This window comes from Lepisosteus oculatus, chromosome 20 (assembly GCF_040954835.1).
Source record: "Lepisosteus oculatus isolate fLepOcu1 chromosome 20, fLepOcu1.hap2, whole genome shotgun sequence".
NCBI classification, from domain to species: Eukaryota; Metazoa; Chordata; class Actinopteri; order Semionotiformes; family Lepisosteidae; genus Lepisosteus; species Lepisosteus oculatus.
Window position 1 is genome coordinate 10,591,861 of NC_090715.1, and position 27,494 is coordinate 10,619,354.

The 27,494-nt window shown below is 39.6% G+C and overlaps 1 protein-coding gene across 3 annotated transcripts in view; it reads left to right on the forward strand.

Annotated features, from left to right (window-relative positions):
- The first annotated feature begins 2,035 nt into the window (after positions 1–2,035).
- Positions 2,036–27,494, forward strand: part of LOC102690441 (polyamine-modulated factor 1-binding protein 1) — a 150,729-nt gene continuing 125,270 nt past the window's right edge. For all 3 annotated transcript variants that reach the window (XM_015368202.2, XM_015368203.2, XM_015368204.2), the window contains exons 1-5: positions 2,036–2,378; positions 5,926–6,077; positions 12,266–12,394; positions 17,302–17,385; positions 23,449–23,529. In XM_015368202.2, coding sequence (XP_015223688.2) covers positions 2,261–2,378; positions 5,926–6,077; positions 12,266–12,394; positions 17,302–17,385; positions 23,449–23,529 — 564 coding nt within the window. In that variant the 5' untranslated portion in view covers positions 2,036–2,260. The remainder of the gene's footprint in view (positions 2,379–5,925; positions 6,078–12,265; positions 12,395–17,301; positions 17,386–23,448; positions 23,530–27,494) is intronic.

Consider the following 27,494-nt stretch of genomic DNA (forward strand, 5'->3'; position numbering starts at 1 on the left):
CATGTAGAATTCATAATAAATATTCTTTTAGGAAAGAGCTACTCTGGCCCTATTTTTAATATTCCAAGTATCTCCAGCTTGGTCCTCTCCTCCCACCCACACTTTCCTGAATATGACGTCGAGATTTTTCTTTGAATCTTCTTGACTTGTGTTGCCAGTCATGCTGTGAATCACTATAAACATATGGAAGAACATTCTAAAACAATTCGCCACAGTACCTTATTAAATTTTAGTTAATCAGAAAGCAGAGCAATGAACAGGACAAAGAATGAAGTCTGGAAAAGACGAAGACTGTGGTATTTATTCATAAAGGAGATTGAAAACCTACTTTATAAGTGAAACTATCACTAAAGAAGGGTGATTGGCAATATGTTTTGGGATGTATGCTATTACCAAGTTCTGCTTTTGTGCTTTTACAATATTGAGATTTTGACATTGTACGATATTGTGTTTAGGCGTAAAGGGAGCTTCCCTTGGGCAAGCAGTTTTTGATAATTTGTCTGGTCCCAGTTGTGCCACTGAATCTTATAAATGTTTATGAGACTGTTAAACTCTGCAGTTCACAGCACATTATAAAAAATAATATTGTTAGCAATCAGTTTCAGTATCTCTTATGCATCATGTGTCTTGATAGCTGTGTTAGACTAGGGAGTTTAAAGCAGGAAACAAATACGCTCATAATAAACAGGAATACGGGGAAGGCAATTTTCAAGTCAATAATCTAGTAATATAGCAATCATGCAGCTTTCAATACGCCTTGCCTTATGATTCTCTACATGAGCTCATTCTGGACCTACTGAGCAGAAAGGAGCTGCATAAAACACACCATCAATATATTCGCACTGCCCGTTATTTTTTTATTCTTTATAAAACAAAGAAGCTTCACAAATTCAATTTCGAGACGGTGCTATATTTACTAGAGGGAGTCTCTGCTGATGTAGTCACTGTGCCTGCAGAATGTTTTAATATGAAAAAAAAACTAGCCTCTCTATATTTTCATTTTAAGACAGTGAACATAAAATTACAAGCTAATGCAAGATTATGTATCCGAATGCCACTCCACAGGCCTTTCAGACAATGGAGGAGTTATATGCACCCAAGGATATACTGCATCATGCACGGCCCAAGTACCCCCCCACCCCTTTGCATTGTGCTATTGGAATACAGAAAAGCAATAAAAAAACATGTTGTTTCTGCTTGATTTTGAACATTATATCAGTAGGGAAGCGGGATGGTGTTAAATAACGTCTGATTCTTACGTCTTAGGCAAGGTCAACGTTGTCATATGTGACAATTTAATATGCGAGCTCCATTTGGGTTTTATCGCTACGTTACCTTCTGGTTTCACAGTAAAGTTGCCAAACCTGAAACATACAGTACCCGAATGAACAGCATGACGCAAGGAAAGCGCAGCAACTCTTTTTAAAAATAAATATTATTTCATAGTATGGGTTCTAGCTCCTTGTCATTTTAATCGCATGCCGTCCTTTTTTCCATAGTGCTTACATTACTATCAATAATGATTACGCCTGATAAGATTTATTCTCTAAGGATATTAGATGTACATTGTAATGTACACAAAGAAAGGTTTAAAGTGAGTTTAATAACATCATATAAGCAATATTTATCAAATCAAGCCGATATGTTCGTTATTATCTATACTGCATGCATACTGCAACACAAAAGGCTTCGCCTGTAGCACAGTGTATTAACTGTCACATCACATGAGACTTACTATATTGCTTTCCCCAAGAGGAAGCACTGGTCACCACAACAACCAAAGACGCCTGGCTTCCTTTCAACCAAGCCTGGTTTAAAACCCCCTTCTTGCGGACTCCCTGCGGCTATTGGCGGCTTCCTGCCTCCGGGACTGTCACTCAAACGCTCCTCAGCAGTAGCTGGTCCAAACCAGGAGGAGTTACGCCCCCCTGCTCACCCAAGCCAGGAACAAGGCAAGCCTGCCCCCCGAAGAGGCTGCGAAGTTTCTATGGAAATCTTTCACTTCCACTCCACACACCAACTCCGGCTGGCTTGAGCCCACACAGCTCAAGGCGGCTCGGCCGCCGCCATTGGCCGGGGCGCCGTGCCCGCCGGGCGGACTCCTCGCCTTGATTGGCCCGAGGGGGTGGTTCGTTAGCAGGCGGAGGCGGCGGCCGGTGTGCGCAGGTGGTTGCAGCGGGAGAAGAAGTTCCCTGGGCGGGTTAAAGGTGTAGCCAGGGAAGCCTAACTGGTCCGGGTATGGGGGGTGGATGTTTCAAAAATGCTTAGAGCGGCGCAGGAAAGGGAGCCCACTGCGGCGTGGTGCAGGCCGTTTCAGGTCGGGTCGGCAGAACCAGCACCAAGCCGGGGTGAAATGATAAGCAGCAACATTGCAACAGGTATAGAAAACAAAACTCAACAAACGGGTGCTGGCTGGGGCCGAGAATCACACGCTTTCTACTTGTAGACGTTATCAAAGATACAGTGTTTCAAAAAGTTCTGTTTTTGTTTGTGTTTTGCAGGGAAACTGGTTCTGCACACATGTTACCATGTTGTGACATTGCCAAGCAAACATTGTACTTTTCATTTTTCATCCCCGTACCTGTATTGTTACACGAGTGAGCTGAGCTCAGAATAAGATGATCGCTTCAGCTGAGTTCCTTTATAAGACGTCAGGATGCGTTTCGATTTGTGTGCCTTTAAAATATGTTAAATGTTTATTATGAACATTCATTTCATGTAGCAACTGTGCCCGGTTGTACGTGAGTTAAACTCCAGGCCGGTCTTCATGCACGAGTTAAGGGAAAAAGCAAATACTTCCATAAACCCTTTTCTGTAGAAATGCGAGGCAAAACGGTGGTCAGAAACTGTCCCTAAAGTAATATTTGCACATATCGGCCTGCTCCGACGTTATTGCATTTTAATTGCAGTTTACATCAGTTTCGAGCTTAAACTAGGTTAAGAAACCTACCTGTGGCAAAATCAGCAGAGTGAATGTAACTGAACAGTGTATGGTTTTTTTTTGTGTGCAAAATACTAAGTAATATGTGGTAAAGCTAGAATATAACAGAATCTAGACTATTGTAGTAATGGATCAATTGCTTTCTAATGGTACATAAGAAGCTAGCTACTGCCAGTGGATTGTGCGCTTTTAAGGTTAAATAGATCAGTTTGTAGGGGGAAATGTGCTCAAGAGACTGTAAATATGATTTGTATGCCTTCGGTGGAGTAGAATGTAATTCTTTCAAACTTTCACAAGGGCTTTCATATCTGTAGTGGATTTACTATGAAATGCCCTTGGACTGTATTATTGTTTTATGCTGACCCTTTCCATGTTGTTTATTTGAAAATGGGTTTGATACATACTAAGCACTCTGTTAGCATGTCTGCATTTTCTTAACTTCTCATTTTTTCATAGCGCTGAAGTATGGCTTTGTTATAGCTCTGTCCAGGAAGGCAGAATTAAAAAGCATGTTTTAAAACTGCTTTGAAGAAGAGTAGCAAGGAGTTCCACTTGTGTTTTATGAACACCGCACATCACGAAAAGAAATGGGATATTTGGTGAAATATTGTCTTACATTTCTAAAGATAACCTTTCGATAGTTTGTGGATATAAAGGTAAACTAAAACTGTTGTCAGAAAAATAATTTCACACATAGTAGACGCAAACCTTTCTTTTTCTTCCAAACTAATAATGTGCGCCTATTTTCAGGATCTATCAAAAGTGGGGTCAAAGCCTAAAATTAGGTGTAAACATCTGAAACTGCAGAATCAGTGTTGCAGTAATCCAGACTTTGCATGTATGGCACCCAGGAAAACAGTGGGTTATTTATTTTGATTGAGAAATTTGAATTTTTTATCTCTTACTTCATCCAGGACTGTGATTGCCTTATTATATTGGTTAGAGACACCCTTGGTCGCAAGGGTAACTGAACGGGATACGATCCTTCCCTGCTGTTGTATTTTCTGTTCCTTTATTCAACACACAAGGATCTGGTCATCTGGCAGCCGGTCACTTGGCATTTCCTGCTGTCTGATGCTTAGATCTTTGAGGTTTGCTTGATGATGACCTTCCTGTGTGCAGAAGCTGCCCGGGTAAATGCCTATATGTTGTTAATATAAGTCTTACCTGCACTGTCTCTTCCGAGAGTGAGCCATGGAATTCTGTACTGTATCCCACTGTCTCAGTGTCGGTAACCCAGTTGGACAAAATGCTCATATGGCCACCTTGTCTTTTAAGAGAGAAAAGCTTTTGCGCTTAATCAAGGTCTGCATAAAAAAGGTCTGTTTGAAAATCTGGGTAAAATATGTGAAGCTTTTCTCGTTTTCTGGTTTATTAAGTATTCAAGCCAATTTCAAGAATATCCCTGGAATGAACTGCTGTCCATTCAAAGACCTTCCTATTGTCTGATGCTTGATGGACATGAAGCAAATAGAATATGGTCACTTAAGATTAAATCTAAAATGTTAAAATTGATATTTAATTTAAGGAAATAAAAAAGTATAAAATGTGTACTGTTTCAAGCTGCAGTTCTTGTGTGTAATTAAGCACAAAATGTTTTGTGGAAGTAGACGAAGAATTACTGGGGGAGACTGCTAATATTTTTAATACAGCAGAAATGTGATGAATATATACTGTATATTTCATCTTTGTGTGCCTGAAGATGATTCTGTAGACAAAAATGCCCAAACTATTTTGTTGCAGCCTCATTGTAACTTGATGGTCATGCTGATTTAAAACAAATTAAAAAAATTTAACCTTTTTTTAAATGAGTTCGAATGCTAAACCACCGTGTAGTTTTACTATACTGCTGAGAAGTATTAGGATTTTTGATTTTTCATCATTGGGGTTTTGGTCATAGTAAGGTAGAGTGGGTTCTACTCAGTAATTCCAGAAATGTTTAAAACCCATCCCTGGAAAGGTCTGGGTTGAATCAACAGCACTCTCTATCGTGGTGGATTAGTTTTAATCCAGAATATGACTTGGTCAGGAGTGAGATAGGAGAAGAAGAAGGGGGGTGGAGCACACAGATAAATTAAATGGGCAGTATGGCCCTATCGGGATCATCCAATAGGTCAGGGTTACTCTCAGTGGAGATATGATTTATTTTTTTTATTAATTTTTTTTAAAGTCTTGGTTTAGATACAGCCTGCTGTTCAAATTCCAAAGTGCTACAGTTTTTTTTTTCAGCTCTCCACCTTTTCTCCCTGCCTGTTTGAAGGCACAAACGGGTTTTGGAAGCTTCCTGACTCGGATAAGCACAGATTTTAAAGGCTTTTGGTTTTACAAAGGATCATCTTGAGTTTTTAGATCAACTGCTGTAATTCGGAAGATAACAACGGTAGAAATTCTTACGAATTAAGGCACCTGGGTTTCAAATATTATTTGAATGCTGTTCCCAGAGTGGAATATCACTGTGTATCCCAGTAGGACTTGTAGTTTAGCTGGGCAGTGTAGCCTGTATCTTTGTTTTCTGAAAACATTCATAAAGCGATCAAGACCTATTTTAAGCATGGTTTTCAGCCCTAAACATCCATTAATTTTCTGGTTGCTTCTTCCAGTTCAGGGTCACGGGGGCCCCTATTCCATCAGGCAATGGGCTTAAGGCAGAGATGTGATGTGGATGTGTGGGATGCCAGTCCATTGCAGGGCACACACAGACACAAACTCAGATGTGCCACACCTAGGGATAATTTTACCAGAAGCCAATTAACCTAACAGTAAGTATTTGGAGTGTAGGAGGTTGCCAGAGCACCCAGAGGAAACTCACGTGAACATGGAAAGAACATGCGAACTCCAGACAGATAGTGCTCCAGGTCCGGAAATCATGCCAAGACCCCAGTGTTGTGCGATGCCGCAATGCTAACCACTGTGGGTAGAAAGGACAGGGCACTGAACAGCTGAAAATGTTTGCACTCTGACTTCAGCATGTGCTGTCTTGGTAGGTTATAGGTCAGCTGCTGGGGACAGTGGGTCCTGCAGGGGTGCCCAGCGCCCAGCAGAGATGCAGAAACTCCTGACGGAATTCAGGGCGTTGTACCACGAGCGCCTTCGACGAATTGACCAGTCACATGAGGGCAGGGAGGAGACGCTGCAGGTGAGATTCCGTGATCAGCACTGTGTTTTTGTACAGTGTCGGCGTTTATACTCTTTCATCCTCAAAAGAACATATCCTGGAAAAGGAGCATCCTGTGCTGCATGAATAAGAAAGCTGTGTAGACGGATTGTTGCTATTTTTTTCTCTGTCCAGCTCATTTATGCTGAAAGTGTGCCATGCGTCATCTGTTTTTGTGAAGTGTTCAGTGTTGGAAGCTCCTGAAGAGATTAAACACCAGAAATCAAGTCTGGCTAGACTGCACTGATGCTGTTTACAGGGGAAGGCGTGTTGGGGCTGTTTCATGCTTCATCTCTGCAAAATTCTTGTGTTTTGCTGCTTCCTGGCACAAAAACTTGCATTTTGTTTTGCTTTGTTCTCCATAAAACAAGGATAATAGTTTGTGTTTTTCAGCCATAATTCATGGGTTACAGCATGCTAGCTGCAAATCTTACATCCTGTACTCCTACCTTTTGCTGGTCAGTTCTATTTTTGTAGCTTCTGCAGGTAAGAATTTGAAGTTCCTGCAAAGCCCCATGTGCATTAGTTTGGAATCTGTTGTTTTGAATTAGTGTTAATGTTGCGGTCTTTCCCTTCTTTACTTGAATGTCAGATTGTTGTCTTTTGGTGAAATGTTACAGGCCATAGTCATCTGCAGATAAGACCAAAATAACTCTGCAGAAAAAATGCCTCTGAGAACCTGTCCTGCTTCTTTATTTTTAAGTAAAATAAATGCAGTCTCTTGTCACAAACTGATTAAGGACTGTTGACATTTGGACAAAGAGAAACAGTCCTTTACCCCCCTTTCTCGCTGTCTGGTTTGGTAAATTATGTGCTATATGTTCTTATCCTGTTAGTGACAGGGCTGGCACTGTGGGCTGAGTGTCAGGAGCCAGCAGTAAGATGCCTGAGCTGGCCAGACAAGGGCAGGGCGTGAAATACCTTGTATGGGAGAGTTTGTAACTGTCTTAGCCTGGTGCACACAGCTGAAAGGTGCAGAACCAACACGAAAACTTGGCAGTTGAACAATGTTGTTAAAAGAATTAGTGTCGTTACTTCAAAAAGCTTTCTGGGTTATTTCACTTTCCCATTAAGATACCTTTTTTGAATTACTTCACCTATTTAACATTGAAGAAATGTTACTTTTTGGTCAGTGTGCATTCAAAAATGTGTCATGTAAAATTTTTGTTATGACAAAAGAAGTAATCTTTTCAATTTTGCGTTTTATTTAGTGAATTCATATTTGTCATGTTCTCAGGCTTTTAAGCTTCATTAATTTCCAGGGCCTCTTTTGTGTGAAGGAATGGTGTGAGCAGAGAGAAAGTGTTTGGTACTGCATTTTATTTCACTGTATCCAAACCCAAATGCTGACAAGGATGAAAAGTATGTACTGTAACTCATGTTCTCAGCAGATCAAGGCTGATTAAAGCTTTTTAAGATTTCTATAATAGTAAGAGCAAAGTTTTTTTTTTTCCTAAAATGTCCCCTACAAGCTTAACAATAAGAGACTCCGATTCATGATGCATATCAAGAGTTCTAGGAATTTTTGTGGTCACGCTAATAGTATGCTAGGTGCTACACAGGTTAATGAAAAGGTATTTGATTCTGCCGTTGATGCATGATACCCTTATATAAGTAATTCCCAGCCATTGGATCTATAGATCTATCCATCCATTTTCTAACTGCTTTATCCAATACAGGGTTAAGGGGGAGCCAATGCCTATCCCAGCAAGCAACGGGCTCAAGGCAGGATACACCCTGGGTGGGATGCCAGTCCCATCGCAGGGCAGACAGACGCAGTAGACACAAACACAGACACACGCACTCAAACCAGGGCCAGCTTTCTCAGAAGCCAGTTAACCTACCAATATGTCTTTGGACCGTGGGAGGAAAACGTAGCATCTAGAGGAAACGTGCGCAAATGCAAGAAGTGCATACAAACTCTCGGCCCCAGTGCTGTGAGGCACTAATGCAAACATAAAACATAAAATACAACAATTGCCACACCATTGTTCTGTGGATAAAACCATTGAATAAAACATAAAATTGCCATTTTATAGTGTTTGAGGTAGCTTGGCAGCAGAAAGTGTTTATTCACCATTGTTCACTTTTTTTAATTCACTTGTTTGAATAAAAACAATATAGCTTCTGATCTATCCCGTTTTACCGAGAACAGATTATTTCTCAGTTCCTATTAATTCCTTGTTAATGGATTATTACTATTTTGCAATAAGAACAGCCTGTTTTCTGTTGAAACTGAAATACTCTTATGCTCTTAGTTTCAGAAATTGTGTATCCCCGGTATGAATTCTATAATTAAAGAGAGCAAAACTAGAGGTTTTATTGTATGCGATCCTAGAGCCATTGCTGACAGGATAGTACTATATCTGGGTCGCACTCAAATCAGTACATAAGTGTCTCTGTGAGTGTGACATTGTGTGTGACTGTGTAGATATACCCCATTGTGGCTGTGTCCTCTTGTTCTCTGTTTACTTCAGCTGTGTTTATGTCCTCATATTCTGAAAAAGGGTGAACAGGGCTGAATAGAACAGTTTAATGGAGTTCTAGTGTTTATAAGTGGCAGTTTACTCCTCAATTAGGGATGTGTAAACAAGACGAGTGAAAAGGTGCTTACTCCACATTGTAAAACAGGTGCCACAGTTAGGGAGCCACAATGACTCTGCTTTTACGGATGGAAATCTCTTTACAGCACAGAGTGGTCTTTATATAGACAGAAGGTTCAAGTGTTGGCTGTTCATGGGTTCATTGTGAAAACACTAAGCTTAGAAATGTGATTTCTGCATGGATGTTGTATATTCAGGAAATATGAGCCTGGCCTTTTAAGTACAGCCTTATGATGTGAGTCCTGGGTCAGTACAAACTTGGCCTTTTCTTTTTCTGTAATTAACAGAAAAAAAAAGTTAAGAAATCTCCAGCTTCACGTGGGCTTTTGTTGTTTGTGCGGTTTCCTAGTAGAGTGTGGGATCTGCTGGAAAAGGAAACAATTTCTTAGCTGAGTGATTCCTGCCAAGCTTGGACGCTGACCTTCAGAACTTCACGGCAAGTTAGGAGGAAAGGGGCACTGTTCGAAAATTAAAACTTTCACAAACTCGCATTAACGAAGACTGTTCTGTCTCAGTTGGCATGAATTTTGCTGTCTGGTATTGCCAGCTGAGACGAGAAAAAAAAAAGCAGAGGAAATGTCTGTGGCGGGTGGTGTTACAGACAGCAAGCGGTGATACTTGATCTGATGTTAATGTGCCGGTGTGTGTGAGTGAGCGAGAAAGATGGGGAGATAATCCTGGCTGCCTGATGAGATTGAGGGCTGGGATTGATTGATCGTCTAATCATAGGAGGAAATGGGCCTGAAAATGAATGGAACTCTGCCCTTGGCTTCTACAGGAGCTTGGGAGGGTGGGTTTGGGGGATGTAGTTGCAAAAGACAAGGCCTTAATGTGCAGAAGACCTGATTTCATTTGTGTCTAATATACAGTTATATGATCCCAGCTAAGTGATCAAATAAAAAAAGGAAGGGGTGGGGGAGAGAAGAGGTGTAAATCAAGCTTTATTGCTTGAATATTACTTTTTCATACCATTCCCAATTGATTCTTGGTAAAGGTGGATGGGAAAAAAAAAGAAATCATGTTGTTTGAATTTAAAGTGCTTTGGCAATTGTGGACAAGCAATGTGATAGCCATTGTTCCCTTTTCATTTGAGTTGCTGAGCTGAAGCTGTTTATTTGTTTCTGTTGTCTGTTTTTGTAATGGCACATAACTGGTTAAGTTAACTTTTGATTGCTGTACTTTTATAAACCAAGTGTCTTTGTGAAATATGCCAGGCGGAAAACTTTGCTAAACTTTAATCTTCAGACAGACAGAATGTATGCTGCAATGTATGTTTTCTTTCCTTCTGTGTTACGCACGACCTTTATTACCGGCAGTGAATTCTTTAAATCAGTTTACCATTGACTTTATTATCTGTTCTTGGTGTTAAAACTTGCACATTTGCATGTCATAGGCGGTAGTTTGTCTATTGAGACTTATTTTATGTGGGCTTCTCAATTCAGAAATAAACTACTTTAAATATGATAAAACATTGAATCATGTTGCTTTGTTGAATTTGAAGTATTTGGGTATAAAACATTAGCAAATTTAGTTCAGCACCTTAAAATAAGTTTTGAATTCAAATGTCTATATAGGTTTTACTCCTCATCAGAACCACACAGATGTGAGATGTACTGAATCTAGATCTGTGCTTAATTTTAGTTTATAGGGCTCAAGTTGTTCTCTCCATTTGTAAGATAGCAAAGCATGTGACTACTCAAGACATAAATGAACTTGCCATTGGAGATCAGCTCCTGCGTATGCATAATAAAATCATACTCGTTATTACTACCAGTGATGTAAATTGGGGAACAATTTGCCGTACCAGTATAATTCAGTGCCTGGATGTTTTCTGACAGCCCAGGCCGAAGTTTCTCCCAGCCTGTCTGTCTGTATCAGGGTGCTGGTCATCACAAAGAAGGAGCAAGAAGTGGGAGGCTACAGAGATCAGCCACAGAGAAACATCTTTAGGATGCTCACCGTAGTTTGAAGATCCTTTCTGTTTTTTGTCAGGGCCTATATTCACTTACTACTGTAAGACTTGTCATTCAATCATGAATATTCCCAGCATTTTATTCATTCTCTCTCAGCTGAGCTGAGTCAATACAATATCCTGTATAACATCTCATCTTTGCTTAAATGTGTGAGTATTTTTTAAACAAATCTCATTATGGAAACTGTTTATGTTTATTGTTTTAAGCGTGGTGACATATTTGGCATGTCATTGCATGTTTAAGGACGTGGTGGGTTGAATTAATTAATGGACTAAGTAGAGAATGTCAGAGGTCCCTCAAAGTTTAAAAATGATTTTATTGACTATGCAGTCAAAAAGATCTCTGCTTGAAGACGATCTTCGCGAGCATCTCTCTTAAAGCTCAGGCGGTTGCTCTTACGAATGTAGGAGTGGATGTTGGCTGACTCGTCTGGGTGGTCACATCTCCATCGTGAAAGAAACTCGCAACCTGGTTAGCACATCCTACAGCACTGGTTCTCAATCCCCGGTCCTGGTGACCCACACACCTTCAGGTTATCATCCCATCCCACCTTAGATAGGTAATTGAAGCCTTATTTGATCTAAGACATTGCTTCACTTGAATATTTGCATTTTCTTTCTAGTCAGAAGTTTGGGATTTTATTTCATTGACAAAATACAACGGTTCAAACTCCACCATGTTTAAGAGCTAGGAACAAACGGTTCAAATTTGTTTTATTATTATTATTATTATTATTATTATTATTATTATTATTATTATGTCAAGCAAGTGTTTGATGGTGTAACTGGGGGCTCGGCTGGAACAAAAACCCACAGAGGTGTGAGGTCACCAGGAACAGGATTGGGAGCCACTGTCCTACAGGCCTGATGAATGGAGTGCCCACGAAGCCCATGGTTTCCTTAATGGCTCTCAGCTGCTGGGCAGGTTTATGCGGTCTGAGAAGACTGCTGTCCTGTGGACCCATAATGTTTGGGTGTGCAGGGATTCCATCTCTGATGTTTGAAGGTGAAGGCAACAGAAGATGAGGACATCACAGGCTGTTGCACAGTCTGCCAGTTGGACATTGACACTGCAGGGATCTGGAAGGCTTCTGGCAGTGGTAGCTGTGATGAGAGGTCTTAAATGGGTCATAGGATTTCTGACAAGTCAGGTTTGGCATTCAGTGATGCTTTCTCATGGTGAGTGGTATCATATGATCATGCAGAAGTGCTGTTACTTGAGACTTCAACAGGCGGGGTTGTTGACAATGTAATTTCATTGGTGACTGACATGCTTAGATTGTGCTTCTGAATGCTCCAGTGTCCCTACTTTGAAATGATCTCACTTTGCTTGTGTTTTTTACATTTTTTTGATAGTTTGATTGATTCCCTGAAAATACTGACTTTTATAATACAAACCTCATCTGTAATTCAGGTATCATTTTCATAAATTTGTCCTGACCTGCAGTACTATCGGTACCAAAGCCTCACCTTTAAATGCATTTAGCACATTTTTAAACCATGGTTTCAGTTGCTTATTTGTGACAGACCTGCTGCGGATTATACCAATGAATGAAACCTGTACTGTAAGACTCCTCCTCTCTGTCTCCCCCTAGCTGAAGACTGAGGTGTTGCAGTCATTTGTTCGAGACCTGAGTGAACAGAATGAGGTTCTGATCCAAACACTGGATGAGCTGGAGAGCGTCTCTGAGGAACGAGTGAGCAACCTGCACAAAGAGTTGCAGGTGACTAATCAGCGCAATCATCATTTACACAGGGTTTATCAAGAAGCTTTCAAATGTCCAAAGGTGGTTTGAACTGTTGCTTGGGTAACCATTTAAAAGCAGTCTTTATAAGAAACACTTAATGATGTTACTTAGTGTGGAAAATTTGAAGAGCTCTGATAGAGCCTACAGTACAATCAGGGCTTGTTGCCATGTCCAAGAATAGGAAGTTTCCTCAAATAAAACAATCCTTTTTCTTTTGATTACTCTGTTAAACTGATGCCTGATCAGGTCTACTTTACATTTACCTACAGTAGATACCCAGGCTTCTGGGCTCAGTAGCTCAGCAACATCTCAATTACATCAGTGGGTAGAGAGCAGCCAGATAGTGTGGTTTAGTTTACATCCAGGAGGTGGGCTTGCATTCACAATTAGATATATAAATGGGGTAAAAGGAAATTGGATGCTAGATTTGTAGTAATAAAAAATGCACCTTCAGTCTTTTGTTAATGGGTGTTAGGCATCCGGTTTAGATTGAAGTATGTTTGTATTACATTCCCATCTTAATTTTTTGTGTTCTTATTGCTTTAGTTTCTGACATTGCACATTAGTGTACTATCACGTTAAGCAGGCGTAAATTGAAACTATGTTAATGATTTTTGAAAATCATTAAAATGCATTCATAATGGTATACAACTCCGTAAAAGACACAAGACCATTTAAAGACCATGGTATGGTTGTTCTACCTTATAATGGGAATAACAGTATGGGCAACAACATTTTTAACAAACTTTTCTTCTGCCAAATATCAACATCTGTACCATGAAACTACTTTGTCACGTTTTTTTATTAATTTATTTTTATTTTGTCAGAGTTTAAGGTGATCTGCAGTATTGCTCAGCTTATTTTTGTATTTCTGTCCCTGAGGTTTCACAAACCAGTTACTGTCTGAATGTTCACGCAAAATAATACGTTGACCTTTTATAGACGGTGCAAATTACAAAAGCAAATTCTAATGTTAATACAACAATATGCTTCACAGACAAAAGACACATTGTTTGCATATTTGGCACTTAAAACTAGTGGAAAAGTGATTCCATGGAATATGTCCCTAATGTAGAACATATCTTATCTGCCAGTGGGTTTAAAATTACAGTATTACTAATAACGGTATCTAATTAATACCATGTTGTTTACAACTGGGAAGGCATTTTTGTTCAGTTTGGATTCTGTGTCGTGAAATAAAATAGACATATCATTCCTGTCTGTGCTACGTTGTAATAAGACCTCTGATCATATTCTTAGTTGCAGTGTGCCAAGTGCAATTTTGTATCGGTAACACCAAAACCCCAACAAGCCTGAAAACCTGGTTCCTTTTTAATGCATCATTAACAAGCTGTAAACAGTTTGTGTGAAGACGTTTATAGATGATTTATATGAATTACTGAGTTCTCAAAGTGTGTTAGTGTTAGACAAACTAGAACCTTAGTAGAAACCCAGTAATCAAAGGCTTTGCAAGTTTGGTTTGTGAGCTGTGGTGAAGTATGGTTTTGGTGCTGGGAGGGACTTGTACCACAACAAAGCTGTGATGAAGACTGAGGCCATCTGCCTTACAGTCCCCAATTAGAGCAGTTTGGAGTTCCTTTTTTTTCCTTGTGGTTCTCTGCCAGATAAAAGCCAGACTGCTGTGAACACTGCTTTTGACTTTTGGCATCTCTTTACGAGATTGGCTTTAATCTTTTGCCTTTTATATGTCACCCAGAAATGTGTGGAACCTGATATGATAATGATGTGAACCTGTCCAGGGTATTAGAGTTAAGCTGGCTGATTAGGCTGTGCATCGATTAATCTATCACTCACTTCTGACCAGACTGCAGGAAACCACAGGAAAAGCAGCGGTGAAGGACAGGGTTTCAGAATGTAACTCATGTAAGAAAGTTGTGAAAACAGCAGAACACAGTGTTGTTGCATAGCTAAGCATTTGACCTAAACATTTTTAAGTGTAATCTTTAATCTCAAGGCCCAAACCAAAATTGAAAACTAAAATGATAATGTCCAGGGGCTGATTTGCTATATACTGTAGCAAACAAGATGCATGAGGTGGGATCTTTTCATAAAGAGATGATGATTGTTATAATAATTTTCCTGGAGAACTATTAAAGAATTTAGAATTATAATAAAATAAAATTGCAGTCATAGAGTTACTCTCACCACCTTTCTCTCTTTCCATCTGAAAGGAAAGGATTGAGACCGATATTAAAGATATAGTGGCATCTAAGAAAAAAATGCAGGTTAAAAAAAGCCTTGAAAAATTATTCAGAATTGATACATATCTATTTTTTCTGACCTTTAAAAAATCCAATACTGTAACCTTAAAAATAAAATCAAAAGACAGTCACTTGGTTTCCAATGAAAGATAAAGCATAGTCTTCTGGTCCAGGCACTTCCTAGGGATTTAGCGGGACTATTTCCCCTTTATCGTAAATACCTCTTGGAGAAAGAGGGAAGGAGGAAGACCTTCACTTCATTAAACATTCAAATGGCTTTAAAACAGAACGGCTTAATAAGGTTGAACTAAAACTCCTGCTGCTCCAAGTGCAACTTGCACCTTGCAAAGCACACTTTTTTGGGTGAAAAACAGACTTATTGCACAACTAGAATTCATTTAATCATGAAAGGGATTTAAAACAATCTTCCAAGCCATGGCTTTGGTACCCAGAGTTTTCTATAGTTATTTAATAAAAAACTGCCTACAATAACAGTATTGTGATTTTAATACAGAACCTTACAATCCGGGTTACAATTATGGATTTGTCATCCTATAATTGCATGTGTTGTACTGTGCTATTTGTTTACTTCTACAAGGCATTTATGAAGACGGTATATAAGTTGTTTTTGTTCTATTTGATTAATTATTGAAGTCTAACTTCCAAATGTCAGTGCTTGTGTGCATTTGATGCTACATCAATACATTATATCCATCAAGCGTTATTATAATCTCTGTTAACCGTTTTCAAAAGGCATAAACCTGGGCCAAAAATAATGTACAGACATTTAAAAAAAGTTACATTTAAAAAAAGATAAATATTTCTGAAGTGGCCTTTGTGCTGTAGCGTCATAGATTCTTCTTAGGCTGTTAAGAATCAGAAGTTGAAATAATGATGAAAGGGACTGAAAAGCAAGCATAACAGAATTAATGCAGGAAAAGTCATTTTAGGCCTTATTTATTTAACCTTTAAGCTCCCTTAATCTTTTCTCGACTTTATTTAAGCATGAGCTACACCCTTTTCTATTTCAAACATCTGTTCACAGCTGCTTCACAGCTGTGCGCTGGGATGGCCTGCAATGGGGTATAAATGGGTAAAAGCTGACTGTAATTGCTTAATTTATTAAAATTAGTTAATTATAAACAGAGACCAACTGGGGGATATTCACTATGTTAAAATAAATAATGTTAACATTAGTCAAGCTTTCCTATTTTTTATTGAAATTCAGATGTTTTTGCACGGAATTAAGGTAATGATTTCCCTACATAATGCAAACACTTTGTCCCGTCTACAAAGTTTGAAATTGAAGTGATGGCAATAAACGTTTAACGGCTAAGTATTCAGAATGTGTGTTTGTCCATTTTGCCATTTCAACTTTTTAAGCTAAGGCAGCATCCAGCTAGGAATAGAAAAGTAATGATGGGGAAAATATAAAAGTACTTTCCAAGATAACTTGCCAACCCTTGGATAGAGATACTGAACTTCGTAAGAACACATACAGTACACCAATGTAAACAAAATATTGTGATTGGTTTTTCCAGGTCATTTGTACAGATAGTGGACAAAAATGGTAAATAAGGAAGACCATGCATATTGATAGGGGTGTGGCTTGTGTTAATTAGTTAGGCAACAAGCATCCCAGTGTGCTATGGAACATATCTAGTGTTTTTATATAGATCACCTAGAATTATTGTTAACATGGCAGGGGCTTCAGTGGCTAGGACAGCTGATGTCTAGAGCAACCATGTTAAGGTGATGATGTGAGCAAGGAATGTTGAGGGAAGGACCTCAACAACCAAGAGAAAACCGTAGGCAGGAGGATCCTACTATCATTCATTTGAGGTGTAAAGGGAAAACACAGGGGAGTCACTGCAGACCAATTGACTGAAAATTTCAACCTGGGGTGTGGGTAGCCAGTTTAAACAAAAGCAATATGCCAAGAACGGAGCGGGATACTGTAGTCTGTTTGCAGTGCAACACACTAACTACTTATCACACCAGGCAGTGTACGTTTCCGAATCCAGTGATGCAAAAAGCATAGATTAAGTAGTGCAGAAATGTGTTGTGGTAAATGCTCAGTATCCAAGAACTCTACAGCCCTATGTACTTGGTTTCAACAGTGAATTTTTCTGATGGTTCAAACAAGGTAGATGCTAATAACTGGTGATGATCATCCGCATGATCATCTTCACCCCATACTGTGATATTACTTTCCTGCTAGGCCCAAACCTTTCAGGACAGTGCCTCCATCTGTTGTGCACATTTGGTTTGGTGAACCTTATACTGATGTTATCCTTAAGATATACAGTAGCCACCATCAGATCACCAGATCTGAATATAATGGAGCATTTATGGGATATTTATCGGATATTGTGGAATGACATTTTCCATCTTCATCAACCAGCCGTGAGTTGATTGATTTTCTGGGGTCAAGAAGAATGGTGCTGCATCCCTACTGAAATATTCCAGGTACTGGTATACTCCACGTTCTAGTACATACAGGCTGTAATGTTGCCTGTGGTGAGTGGAGTGGTGTCTCCCCGTGTTGAGACTTTGGTTCTCATTTTATGTCCACCACATATGCACTGTAATTGGAATACACTCATATTGCTAAATGAGCTGTAGTTCTGTTCAAAAACCATTTTCTCTCGATTTTAACAGGCCTGTGTCTCAAGATTAAAAGACGGAGAGGAGGAAAACCATGCTCTGCGCATGACAAAGGTCAATATGGAGCAGGAGATCTCGGTAAGTTGTGGCCCAGAATTTTGCATCTGTGTTCTTGGTTATGTTAAGAATGAAGATTAAAAATGTGAAATGTCAGGGGATGGGGGATGTTTTAAGATGTCAAAAACAGTTTAACACTGTTTTTTCAGGAAACACTTTATTTCAGAAAAGGTTTGGTTGACCCTGTGATCAAATGTAGGATATAAGTTCATCAAATCTCACAACGTGACAATGTGTATGGTTAGTCCCTCTGAGTGGTGAGAATGATTATTGTCCTGTAGGCACTGGCGTCATTCCACGACAGCACGATCTAGCCTCAGTTTCAGCTTGAGCCCAGCGCTGATCACTGTGTGCTTCAGAAAAAGAAGCCGTCAGTCATTTTCATCAGCAGCCAGTGATTCCCTTTCAAAGCTGCTGATCGTGTAGAAGATGGACACTACTGTAGGACAGCTCTCGTTCAGGAAGGCCCTTCTTCTTCTAAATGCCATTAACCCACTTTAAGCACAGAGAGACGGTAATTGTAGCTGATTGTGGTGGCATTTCCTTCCTGCACTTCAGTTGGGTCGATCTGTAGGCTCTTTACCCTTTATCTAGACTACTTTACCTTGTTTTTGGTTCTGACTTTGTAAGGAGCAGAAAAACAACTTACTTTTAATTCACAACAGCTCAACGCACGCACATCTTTGTAATAGAATTCCTGTATGCAAAACTGCTTCAATTTCCATCCATCCCTTTTCTGAACCACTTAATCTAAAACAGGGTGGAGGAACAGCTCGAGCCTAATCTGGTAAGCAGCGGAGCTATGGTGGGATACACCCTCGATGGGATGCCACTCCATCGCAGGCCACACAGAAACACACTCACACTAGGGCCAATTTCTGCAGAAGCTAAATTTGCCAGTTTGTTTTGGACGGTGGGAGGAGACCGGAGCACCTGGAGGAAACCCCACGCACTTGTAGGGATAACATATGAACCTCAAGCAGACAGCACACCTGGAATTAAACCGCGGGTCCCAGTACTGCCAGGCAGCAGTGCCAACCACTGCGCCATTGTGCTGCCCAATTATACAATTTAATAAATAAAACGATGAGAGCTCTTGCAACTTGTAACTTGTTTCGGTTACCATTGAGTTTTACTTAAAGTGACCTGGAAAGTACTTCAGCTACATTTCACAACAAAGAGGAAATAGATCTCTGAAGCACTATTAATTATAATGTACTGTGCTGCACTCTTCTGTATGGATTTCAGAAGCAATAAAAACGACTTTTTAGTTGCCGATATCTTACTTATCTGTCTCGTAGTCTTAAACAATGCCTTCCATTTATAGTAGACTCTATGGGAAAGCTCCCTTTTTGCCCTTATTATAGAACTGAAGCCTATAATAAAACTGGACTTCACGGCACTGAAGTGCCACTGTTGAATTCGCAGTATAAATGTTTTCAAACTTTGTAGTGTGGTGACTTGCACAGACGGATACTGTAGTTACCTAATGGATATGAAAAGGTTATTTTCTTCATCCCGGTTTGAAATCTCAGCGTAAGGATGCATATTGTTGTTGGTAATGTTGTTAGAAAGTGGGGTTGTGGAGGTTTGTGTGCTTAACATGCCCAGCTCTCTGCTGCAGACACTGTTGAATAAACAGATTCACTGTACCTCAGTGCTTGTGCAACATCTAAGTGCATTGCCTAATCATATTCAGAATAATTAAATCTTGTGAGGTGTCTCTGCAGGCATTGTTTATGGATCTCAGCACACTGGTCCATGTCACTCCTAGACTTGAAGTCCCTCCTTATGCACCACCCATTCCTACCTACTGCTTGTCACATGGCTTTCCTCCTTTTCCCTGTTTCAATCCAAGAGCCATTATTTCAAAGAACAATTATCTGTCCTGATCCCCGAAGCTGGCTTTTGCAACTTAATACAGAGAAATGGCTTCACCCCCCCAAACACACACACGTCCTTCTCCCTTTCCAATATCTTCCCTGCACTCTTTTTCTCTGCAAACTGTAAGTTGATATTCTCCTTTGAAAAGGTAATGATGCTGGCGAGGTGAGATTATGTATGTGTGGCGCACAGCGTAATAGCCTCCGTTTTTATTGCTTGCCGCATACTAATCCTATAACTGAGGGAATGAAATGACCCCTGCAGGGAGTGCGTGGGAGTTGCAGACCCACATTAAAGCACAGCCATTAAAAATGATCAAAGAAATTATTACATATTGTACTACTGCCACACAACACGGGTCTCAGTAGCTATATCTTGCTACACACATGTGCCAATTAATATTCCTCTATGATGCATATTGTCAGAAAGATGCACTGTTGACGTATGGTCTGTCTTGATCTGACTTTGCATAGCCCTTAAAAAGCTCTGGTGTTGCAAGCAGGGCCGATTATACACAAAGATTGACATTTTTATATTTTCTGGGAAGATCTATAGTAAATTTGCTCTGTTTTTGTTTTTCTTTAGAGCTTTTCTACTCTAAAGTTCCTTTTTTAGTATTAACTGGACCGTGCATTCTTAGTTTGTGCTGACAGTCTTAAATCTTCACATGTATCTGATTTTGTTCTAATTTAACATTTTGCATGCAAATGCTTTGAGTAATTTAGAGGACAAACATGTCTGCACATACATTTTGCCGATTCACAGACGAGATGAACGCCCTATCAACACCATTGTGCATTGAAAGATGACATTTTGCAGCACAGTAGTTGACTCTTATTATGTATTCACTAGCTTGGCTGAAATATTGTGATAAATGCTATTTCATTTCCTGAATAGTACAAAATAATGCCCTTTTATTAAATAGACTATCTGAAACAGTAAGTGTTTTCTAATGCACAAGAGAAACCAATGTATGTAGAAAATGGATAGCGAGTATGTCATTATTGCTGGTGTGGAGTAATCCCGAAAAATAACCTATGGAAGAAAGTGCTATGATTTATTTTGTACTAGTGCTAGTTGTCATGGTCATGGGACCTTTTCTGGTGGATCCATTTTCACTGCTTTTTCACTGCATTTCTCCTCCATTAGATAGTTTCTACTTGTGATGTATGATGTATGCATAGAAAGGCAATAGGATGTTTATTCATGACTTTCTAAGCAGCGCCTTTGCTTATAAGCTGTCTGATTTCCTTTTAAGGAACAAAACTACTTGAGACTCAGTTTCCTACTTCGGGAAACAGCGACGTTATTTTGCATTTCATAGTTTTTCCATACTCTTATCTTTGTTAATTATCAGTGACAGGAGGGCGATCTATTCATACAGCAGACAGCAGTGACAGCACTTTGTAGCCTGAACTCATCAGGAGCTCAAAACCTGAGCAAGCCAGGGCATAGTGGCTCTGTTACCACTGGACCACAGTTTTGTAAACCAGTTTCACCAACCAGTTCTGCACTGTTGGACATGCTGTCCTTCAAACAGGCAGTTAACTGGTGTTCTGACAACCTGGCCCTTAGAAATCACTTATGACACTCATGACCATGTTCATAAGAGGTTGACCCTAATGCCCTAGCTACTGTAAGCTCCATCTGGAGCTTGCACAGTCCTCCCTTAATTAAATTTTTGGAGTAAACTCTTTCTCCACATGGACAGCTGTGTAGTGGGGCTGCTTGAAAGTGACTTTCCCCCATGTGGGTGCTCTGCTTTAATGGTGGATGAGTGGCTCCCCTCCTACTGTATATGTGAAGCACTATGGGGAGAAAAGTACTATACAGATGCAAGCAATTTTTTATGCCTTGCGAAAGAATGTCCATCACTCCCTAGCAGGGGAAGGGCTGTGTGCTGATTGAACCTCTTTGTACGATGCGTAACAGTGATTGTTAAAACTCTGTCCTAACTCTTTTCTGTTTTGCACAATACTCCATCTATGACCTAAAATCACAGATAAAATAAGCATAATTTGAAAATAAAAATTGCGCTATTTGTCTTGTAAATGGCTTTTTAATGGTAACAAAACCCTGTTCATCAATCATATGAACACAAGTCTATTTAATTCTCTTATAAGACTCCTCCTTTAACAGAGTAATGTCCATTAGTGATTATGATAAAACAAGTAGGACATTTCGTTAGCTCCTTTAATATGATATGCCCGTTGCATGAAATATGAAAGTGCAGGTATGTTTTGGAAGCCCAAATGATGGGTAAACTGTGACCACACGGGACAGAATGTGGTCAGCAGTGTTTCTGATAGCCAGGATGCTGCCTGTCTTCCATGGTGTGGTTCCTGCAGTCTATTTGTCTTTGAAGTTAAAGACAAACAGTCCTTTAACCCAATACAAACATCCAGGAATACTTGAGGAAGATCCCACACGAAACATGTACTGTACAACAATACTTCGCCTCTGGAGGAAGTTACAAAATGAAATACTGTTTGTGCTGTATTCACACGTCTGTTTTTTTTATCCTTTAACACATTTCTCTTTTTCCTTACATTTTCTAATGAATTCAGAGACCTTAATCGTCCTCTACACCTCTTGCAGGCAACTAAAGTGGTGCATTGGCGCATGAGCTTAAGAAATCGGTGCCTTTGTACTTGACATATGTAATGCTATACTAATCAGCACAGGAAGGGATGTGAATACACTGTGCTGAAAATATTTTAAACAGATATGATAAATAATGCAAATTTTGTGACGGTCTCAAATGCTACAGCAAGAAGGAATGGGAGCTGGCGTAACCAAGTGATTGTTGTGCTGTCAAATTGATTTACATGGAAAAGGCAGTCTAATTGCAACACTTAGCTGCTCCATCCTGATAATTCCAAGCAGGGTTACTGAAGGACACAAATGCAGTCTTATTAACGTGAAGGATTTCCAAGGCTTTTGGAAGTGGTGGCTGTTTTTGTTGCTCAAATGTGAAGAATTCATAACCACACAATTTTCTAGTGCCTCTGGGGACCTATCAAGCATCATGAGCATCTCAGCCCCTTTCCTAAACATTCACTGTTTAAAAGTTTAACATCTAGATATTATTTATGTTTTTTCATAACATACTAAAAGAATAGGAAAGGAAGTGTTGATGGGGGGGGGGGGGGGGCAGCTAGCGGCAAACCTTCTTTTTTCTTTAATAATAAATGATGGATGTTTCAAATTAGAAAACAGTGCTGAGAAAATCCAATTTGGTCCTGAGCTTTGGAGGAGAGAATAAAAAAGGAGAATTCTGTATTATAGCCTTTTGCTTTAATGTGCACACAGGGGCTGAAGTATATGATTTAATGCATGTCGTGAAATGGCTGCTATTATGTACTATTAACAAATCAACCTGGTTTTGCCCGAAAGTGAATCTTTACTGCTCAGGAAGCAGTGGGTGGCCTTTCTTCACCGACGATTGATTTATAGTCCCTGCTCATAATCACATCAGGGTGAAATGAGTGGAAGATGTGATTTTTCTGTGTGTGTATCGGGGTGGCGGGGGGGTGTCCGTAAATTTTCATTTTTCCTGCGGAATAATTTTCTCCTATCTTTCTATTGCCCTCTGCTATTTTCCCCACTTTTCTTTATTTTTACTTGAGCCTTTCTACACATTCCTCTACACCCTGATTTTTTTCTCCAGCTTTTAATCCTTTTCTTTTTTCTCCCTGCTTGCTTGTCCAACTTGCTCTCTCTCTACTTTAACCTTCCTTTATTGCCTTGGTTCCTATGTTACGGAAAGTTTTCCCAGTTCTTGTCATTCCTTTTTGCTGCTGGATTTTAGCTCTTTTTAATGAAGCCAACATGGCCATAGCTTTGCCACAGAAAGCATGTGCCAGGAGGAAGTCTGCATTTTCACTTTCATCATGGAGTGGGCCAAGGACTTTCAGTAATATCCCTGTGCACCACATTAAAAAATAAAAGGGAAACAGTCATTCCTTTTTAATGAACCATTTCCTTGGAGGGAGAATACAGAATGTAAAACAATAAAGGAAAAAAAGGGATTACCAGTAAAATGCATGTTTCCTCTTTTTTTATTGATATGTTAGTGCTGTAATGGCTTTTTACTTTGGAAATAAGCAAATAATGCACAGATGTGTTAGAATGAACTCTTCTGGTTAATTATTTAATCTCATATTGAATGACAATCATCTTTGGTTCCGTCTCCCAAAGGATCTTCGGTCAAGACTGAGCTCCACAGAGGACCAGATGCTGCTGGTGAAATCTGGTGGAACCATGCGCCACAGCAGTAATGTGAGTGTCCAGTTTGCTTCTACATGCTCACAGACACATCCATTGTTTGAGAGGAGGAACATGGAACTCAATATAAAGTTCTATTTTAGTTTTTTGTTAGAATGAGGCATTCCCGAGAATATTGGGTTGTATTTTTACAAAAATGCTAATTGCATATCAAAATCCTCAATAACAATAAAACCGCTACAGTACATAGTTGCTTACATTAAATTGTCTGGGTTAGTTATTGCCAGTTTAACTCGACGTTGTGCTACCTGCTGGAACTCCCCAATTGCGATGCACCACTGGCAGAGTGCCTCCAGGGGTAGAGTCTGGATTAGCCAGGACTCTTGATTGTCGGAGAACTGGACACTTCTCTGACAACCTGGGCATCTACAGGCTTGCAGCAATGTCACTGCAATGACAACTCCAGTTTTTGCTAACCCTCCTGTATGTCACTATGGGGCTTGCAGCCTGAAGAAAATTGAATGGCTCGATAGATGGGTGTGTAGTGGGTATAAGCACCAGCTCTGTTGGAGTACTTTAAGCACCCCCATTATTTTTAATCATTTTGCTGTTAAAACAGGGGTGAATGCATTTTTGTTTGTGTTAGGGAGTTTGCTGCAGGTTTTACATACAATACTACTAAACTACTCTTGAAGTCAGACTAGTTAGTTACGTTGTATAGGTTGAATCATGATTAACAGTCAGATAGGTTTGTTTTAATCATGATTCAATTAATTTGTCTTTTAATGACCTGTCAAGATGAAATTAGCATCATGAGTGGAACCTGTTTGGGGGGGGGGAAAGTATGCCTGCTGACCAAGAGCAAATTTGACAAGAGATTCATAATTTAAACAGATAAATTTGTAATTCGGTAAACTAGCTTTATGGAAAAAGAAATCACAACCCCCGATATCTGCAATTAATTTGAACAGAAAGCATTTTTCCAAAGAGCTTAATGATGATGAGGAAGCCAGCACTGGGTCAAAATCTAAGAAAGGCCGGGCATTTCAGCCAAGTTAGAAAACAATATTCAGGTGACTCATCCTTAATTTAAGATGCAAAAGGTAGGTTTAATAAAGTTTTCTATAAAGGCTGCGTTTATGGAGAATGGATTTGACGGATGGCATCACGCGATAAAAAGGTTTTGAGAGCATGAACAATCTGACTGTCACCTTCTAGCAAAATAATGAACATACAAGATGTGTTTGCAATGATAAGTTCTGCCAAGAAAAATGAGTTGTAGTTCAGCGCTCCATTTTCATGGAGATTTTGTTGCACTCGATGCTGAAGATGCCATAAATATTTTCATTAGCAGGCCTTCAATGTGAAGGAACACTACTTCAGAACAATATGAAGGCTTCATTAATGGTAAGAACGGCTTTACCATCAATGAGCGTAATTGGAGGGCAGGGAAATACATTAAGGTGAATACATTTTAAGATGAGCATCCCTGATCATTTTCAAAGGTTGTATGAGCTCATCTTCCTTGTCCCCAAGCAATACAGGACATGCTGTTGTCAGCACCTTCTTAGCTCCGTAGGTCCGATTCGGTGATTCTCAAGCTGAAGGATTGCTGAGGCAAAAAGAAACAACTGGGAATTTGCAATTGGGTGGGTACGAAATGGGGGGGAAAAAATTAAAAACATGTTGTCAGAAAAGTTCACTGTGCACAATGTTACTCTACCCCAACCGGTATGATCGTGTGGTACTGAGGGACTACGTGGTGGCCATTAGGAAGACTGTGGCAACCCCTCACTTAAAGATTCAGCACTCCCCCTGATAATAGGGCACGCAGTAAAACTGCTAAGCAATCAAAAGACAAGCACCAATGAGATCTAAAGTTCTTAATTCCACCTGTCTTAATAAGGATTCCAGAATATGGCAATGCTAAATAACCCTAGAATATAATGGAATCCCTGCTCTATTTCCAAATAGGCATTCCTATTTTCTCAGTATAATGCTGGTGAGCTCATTTTTTTTCATCTGATCATGAGACATGGTTCCTGTTGTCATTTCAGATATAGTTTGACAATTTCATGTTGTTTCTTCCTTGTAATCCACTCATGAAAGCAACATTCATGAAGGCAGTATTAAAGGGTATTTTTAACAGTGCATTCTGAGAGTACCAGTATGCGTTGGAATGGTAACCTTCAGCTGTTGCCTATGAATGTAGAGTTGTCTCCTGAACCACTTGTCTCACAGTAAGTGGTGGCAAGATACACTGATGTCTTCTTCCTGGCAGGGTTACTAGTGCCAGTAGCCTTAAATTTCCTTAAAACAGTCTGCAGTGGAAAGTGGAAGATTCAACCTTTTGTGGATTTTCTGTAACAGTTCTAACCTGTGTAGGTTAATGACTTGCCTGCAGTCTTCAGTAGGCTCTCTGATCTTAAACATAATGATAACATGCCTTCAGCGAGCTGCTTCTGATTTTGCTCTTTGCAATGTTTTTACGATTACAATATATAGCATTTTTAGAATTGTTTTAATCAGCTAGAATTATGCATTCCACACTTCATTGTTAGTTTTTTTTTCCTATTTCATCTTTTTTTTTATTAATACCTACTTCAGATGTATGAATAAATCTGGAGGGCACTGGCCTTGGCTGTATATTAACTGATTATTTCAAAGGTGGCTCTTTTTTATGAATATTTGAAATGAAAAAAAGTTTTATAATAAAGGGTGTTTCGTAGAAATATAACATTAACATCACATTGTAGGGGTTTTTGTTCTTTATCCTAAAGTCAGTAGAAAAAGTAATTAAATGTTAATCAAAATATATCACAATAATTCCATGATTTAAAGATTATGATAAATGTTTGAGGTCTGCCTTCATGTAAGTCAAAATGGAAGGATCCTTATTAGTCAGAAGCAAGAAGGGTTATATATAAATTTGAACTTGACATGAATATCTCTCGCAAACACACGAGCGTTACTTCAGAAGAACTGATGAAAGCTGTTTTTCCAGATAAATCCTTTCTGGCTTCCCTCATCTTTACCGAAGACCACAGAAAAACAACTACCCCGTCAGTAGTATAAATATTAAATACTTGCAATTTCTAACCTAACACTAGACTCTGAAGATTTGAAAAGAGGAAATGGAAGCTGTTGAGGACTTGGAAATATGGGAGAGTTAGCCCTGAGCTAACGAGTGGTGAAAGAGCGTAAAACGTGTTGGGTAGCGAGGGTTCAGTTGGCATTGGTGAGCGTGTGTAGCAATCCTCTGCAGGGAACGCAGTTCAGCCCCTGCGGGACACAATGAGAGTGCCGTCATGGGCTCAGGCATTGACTGAACACAGGCACACTTCTCATGGGCTAGGGCAGATCTGAGATTTTCTTTTTCACGTAAGCAGTGCTCCGGTTCATTCCTGTCCGGCAGTGTTATCTAGTAGAGTATGAAAAACGTCCCTTTACACTCTTCACAAGTCTTATAGCATGTATTCGTGTGCGAAGTCAAAAACGGGGAAAGGCAAAACAATCCAGGAGAGTTTTAAAACTTCTTTACAAGACTAGTAGTCAGATTTCCATAGGGAAATGTCTAGTTTCAGTGATCCTCTCTTAAAATGTGCAATCGGCTATACTGTAAGTGGTTATGAACTAAACATACTGTCTAATAGAAATGTGTGAATGGCATCTGTTTCATTCTGGTGCAATTTTAACTACTCAGCTACTCATGGGTGATAAGCCACCGAGGTACTTCTGTGGTATAATATGGTTACCTAGCAGTTTTCTTTTCATTCAAGGTGACTGCGTTTCTGATTCACAACTTCAAATGTTCAATCATAAAACCTGTTGAAGAGTAAAAGTGATTAACATTTTATGTTGCATCTCCTTCGGCGTTAATGCTTTCTATTGAGTCACACTCATCCTGCTGCTGTGGGTTTAATACTTAATAATAACACTATAGTGCTGTGTAGTGAAGAGACCTGCTGAATGTGTACTAAAGAACTGCTCTTTTTAGCTTTCCTGTATCTCGCCGAGTT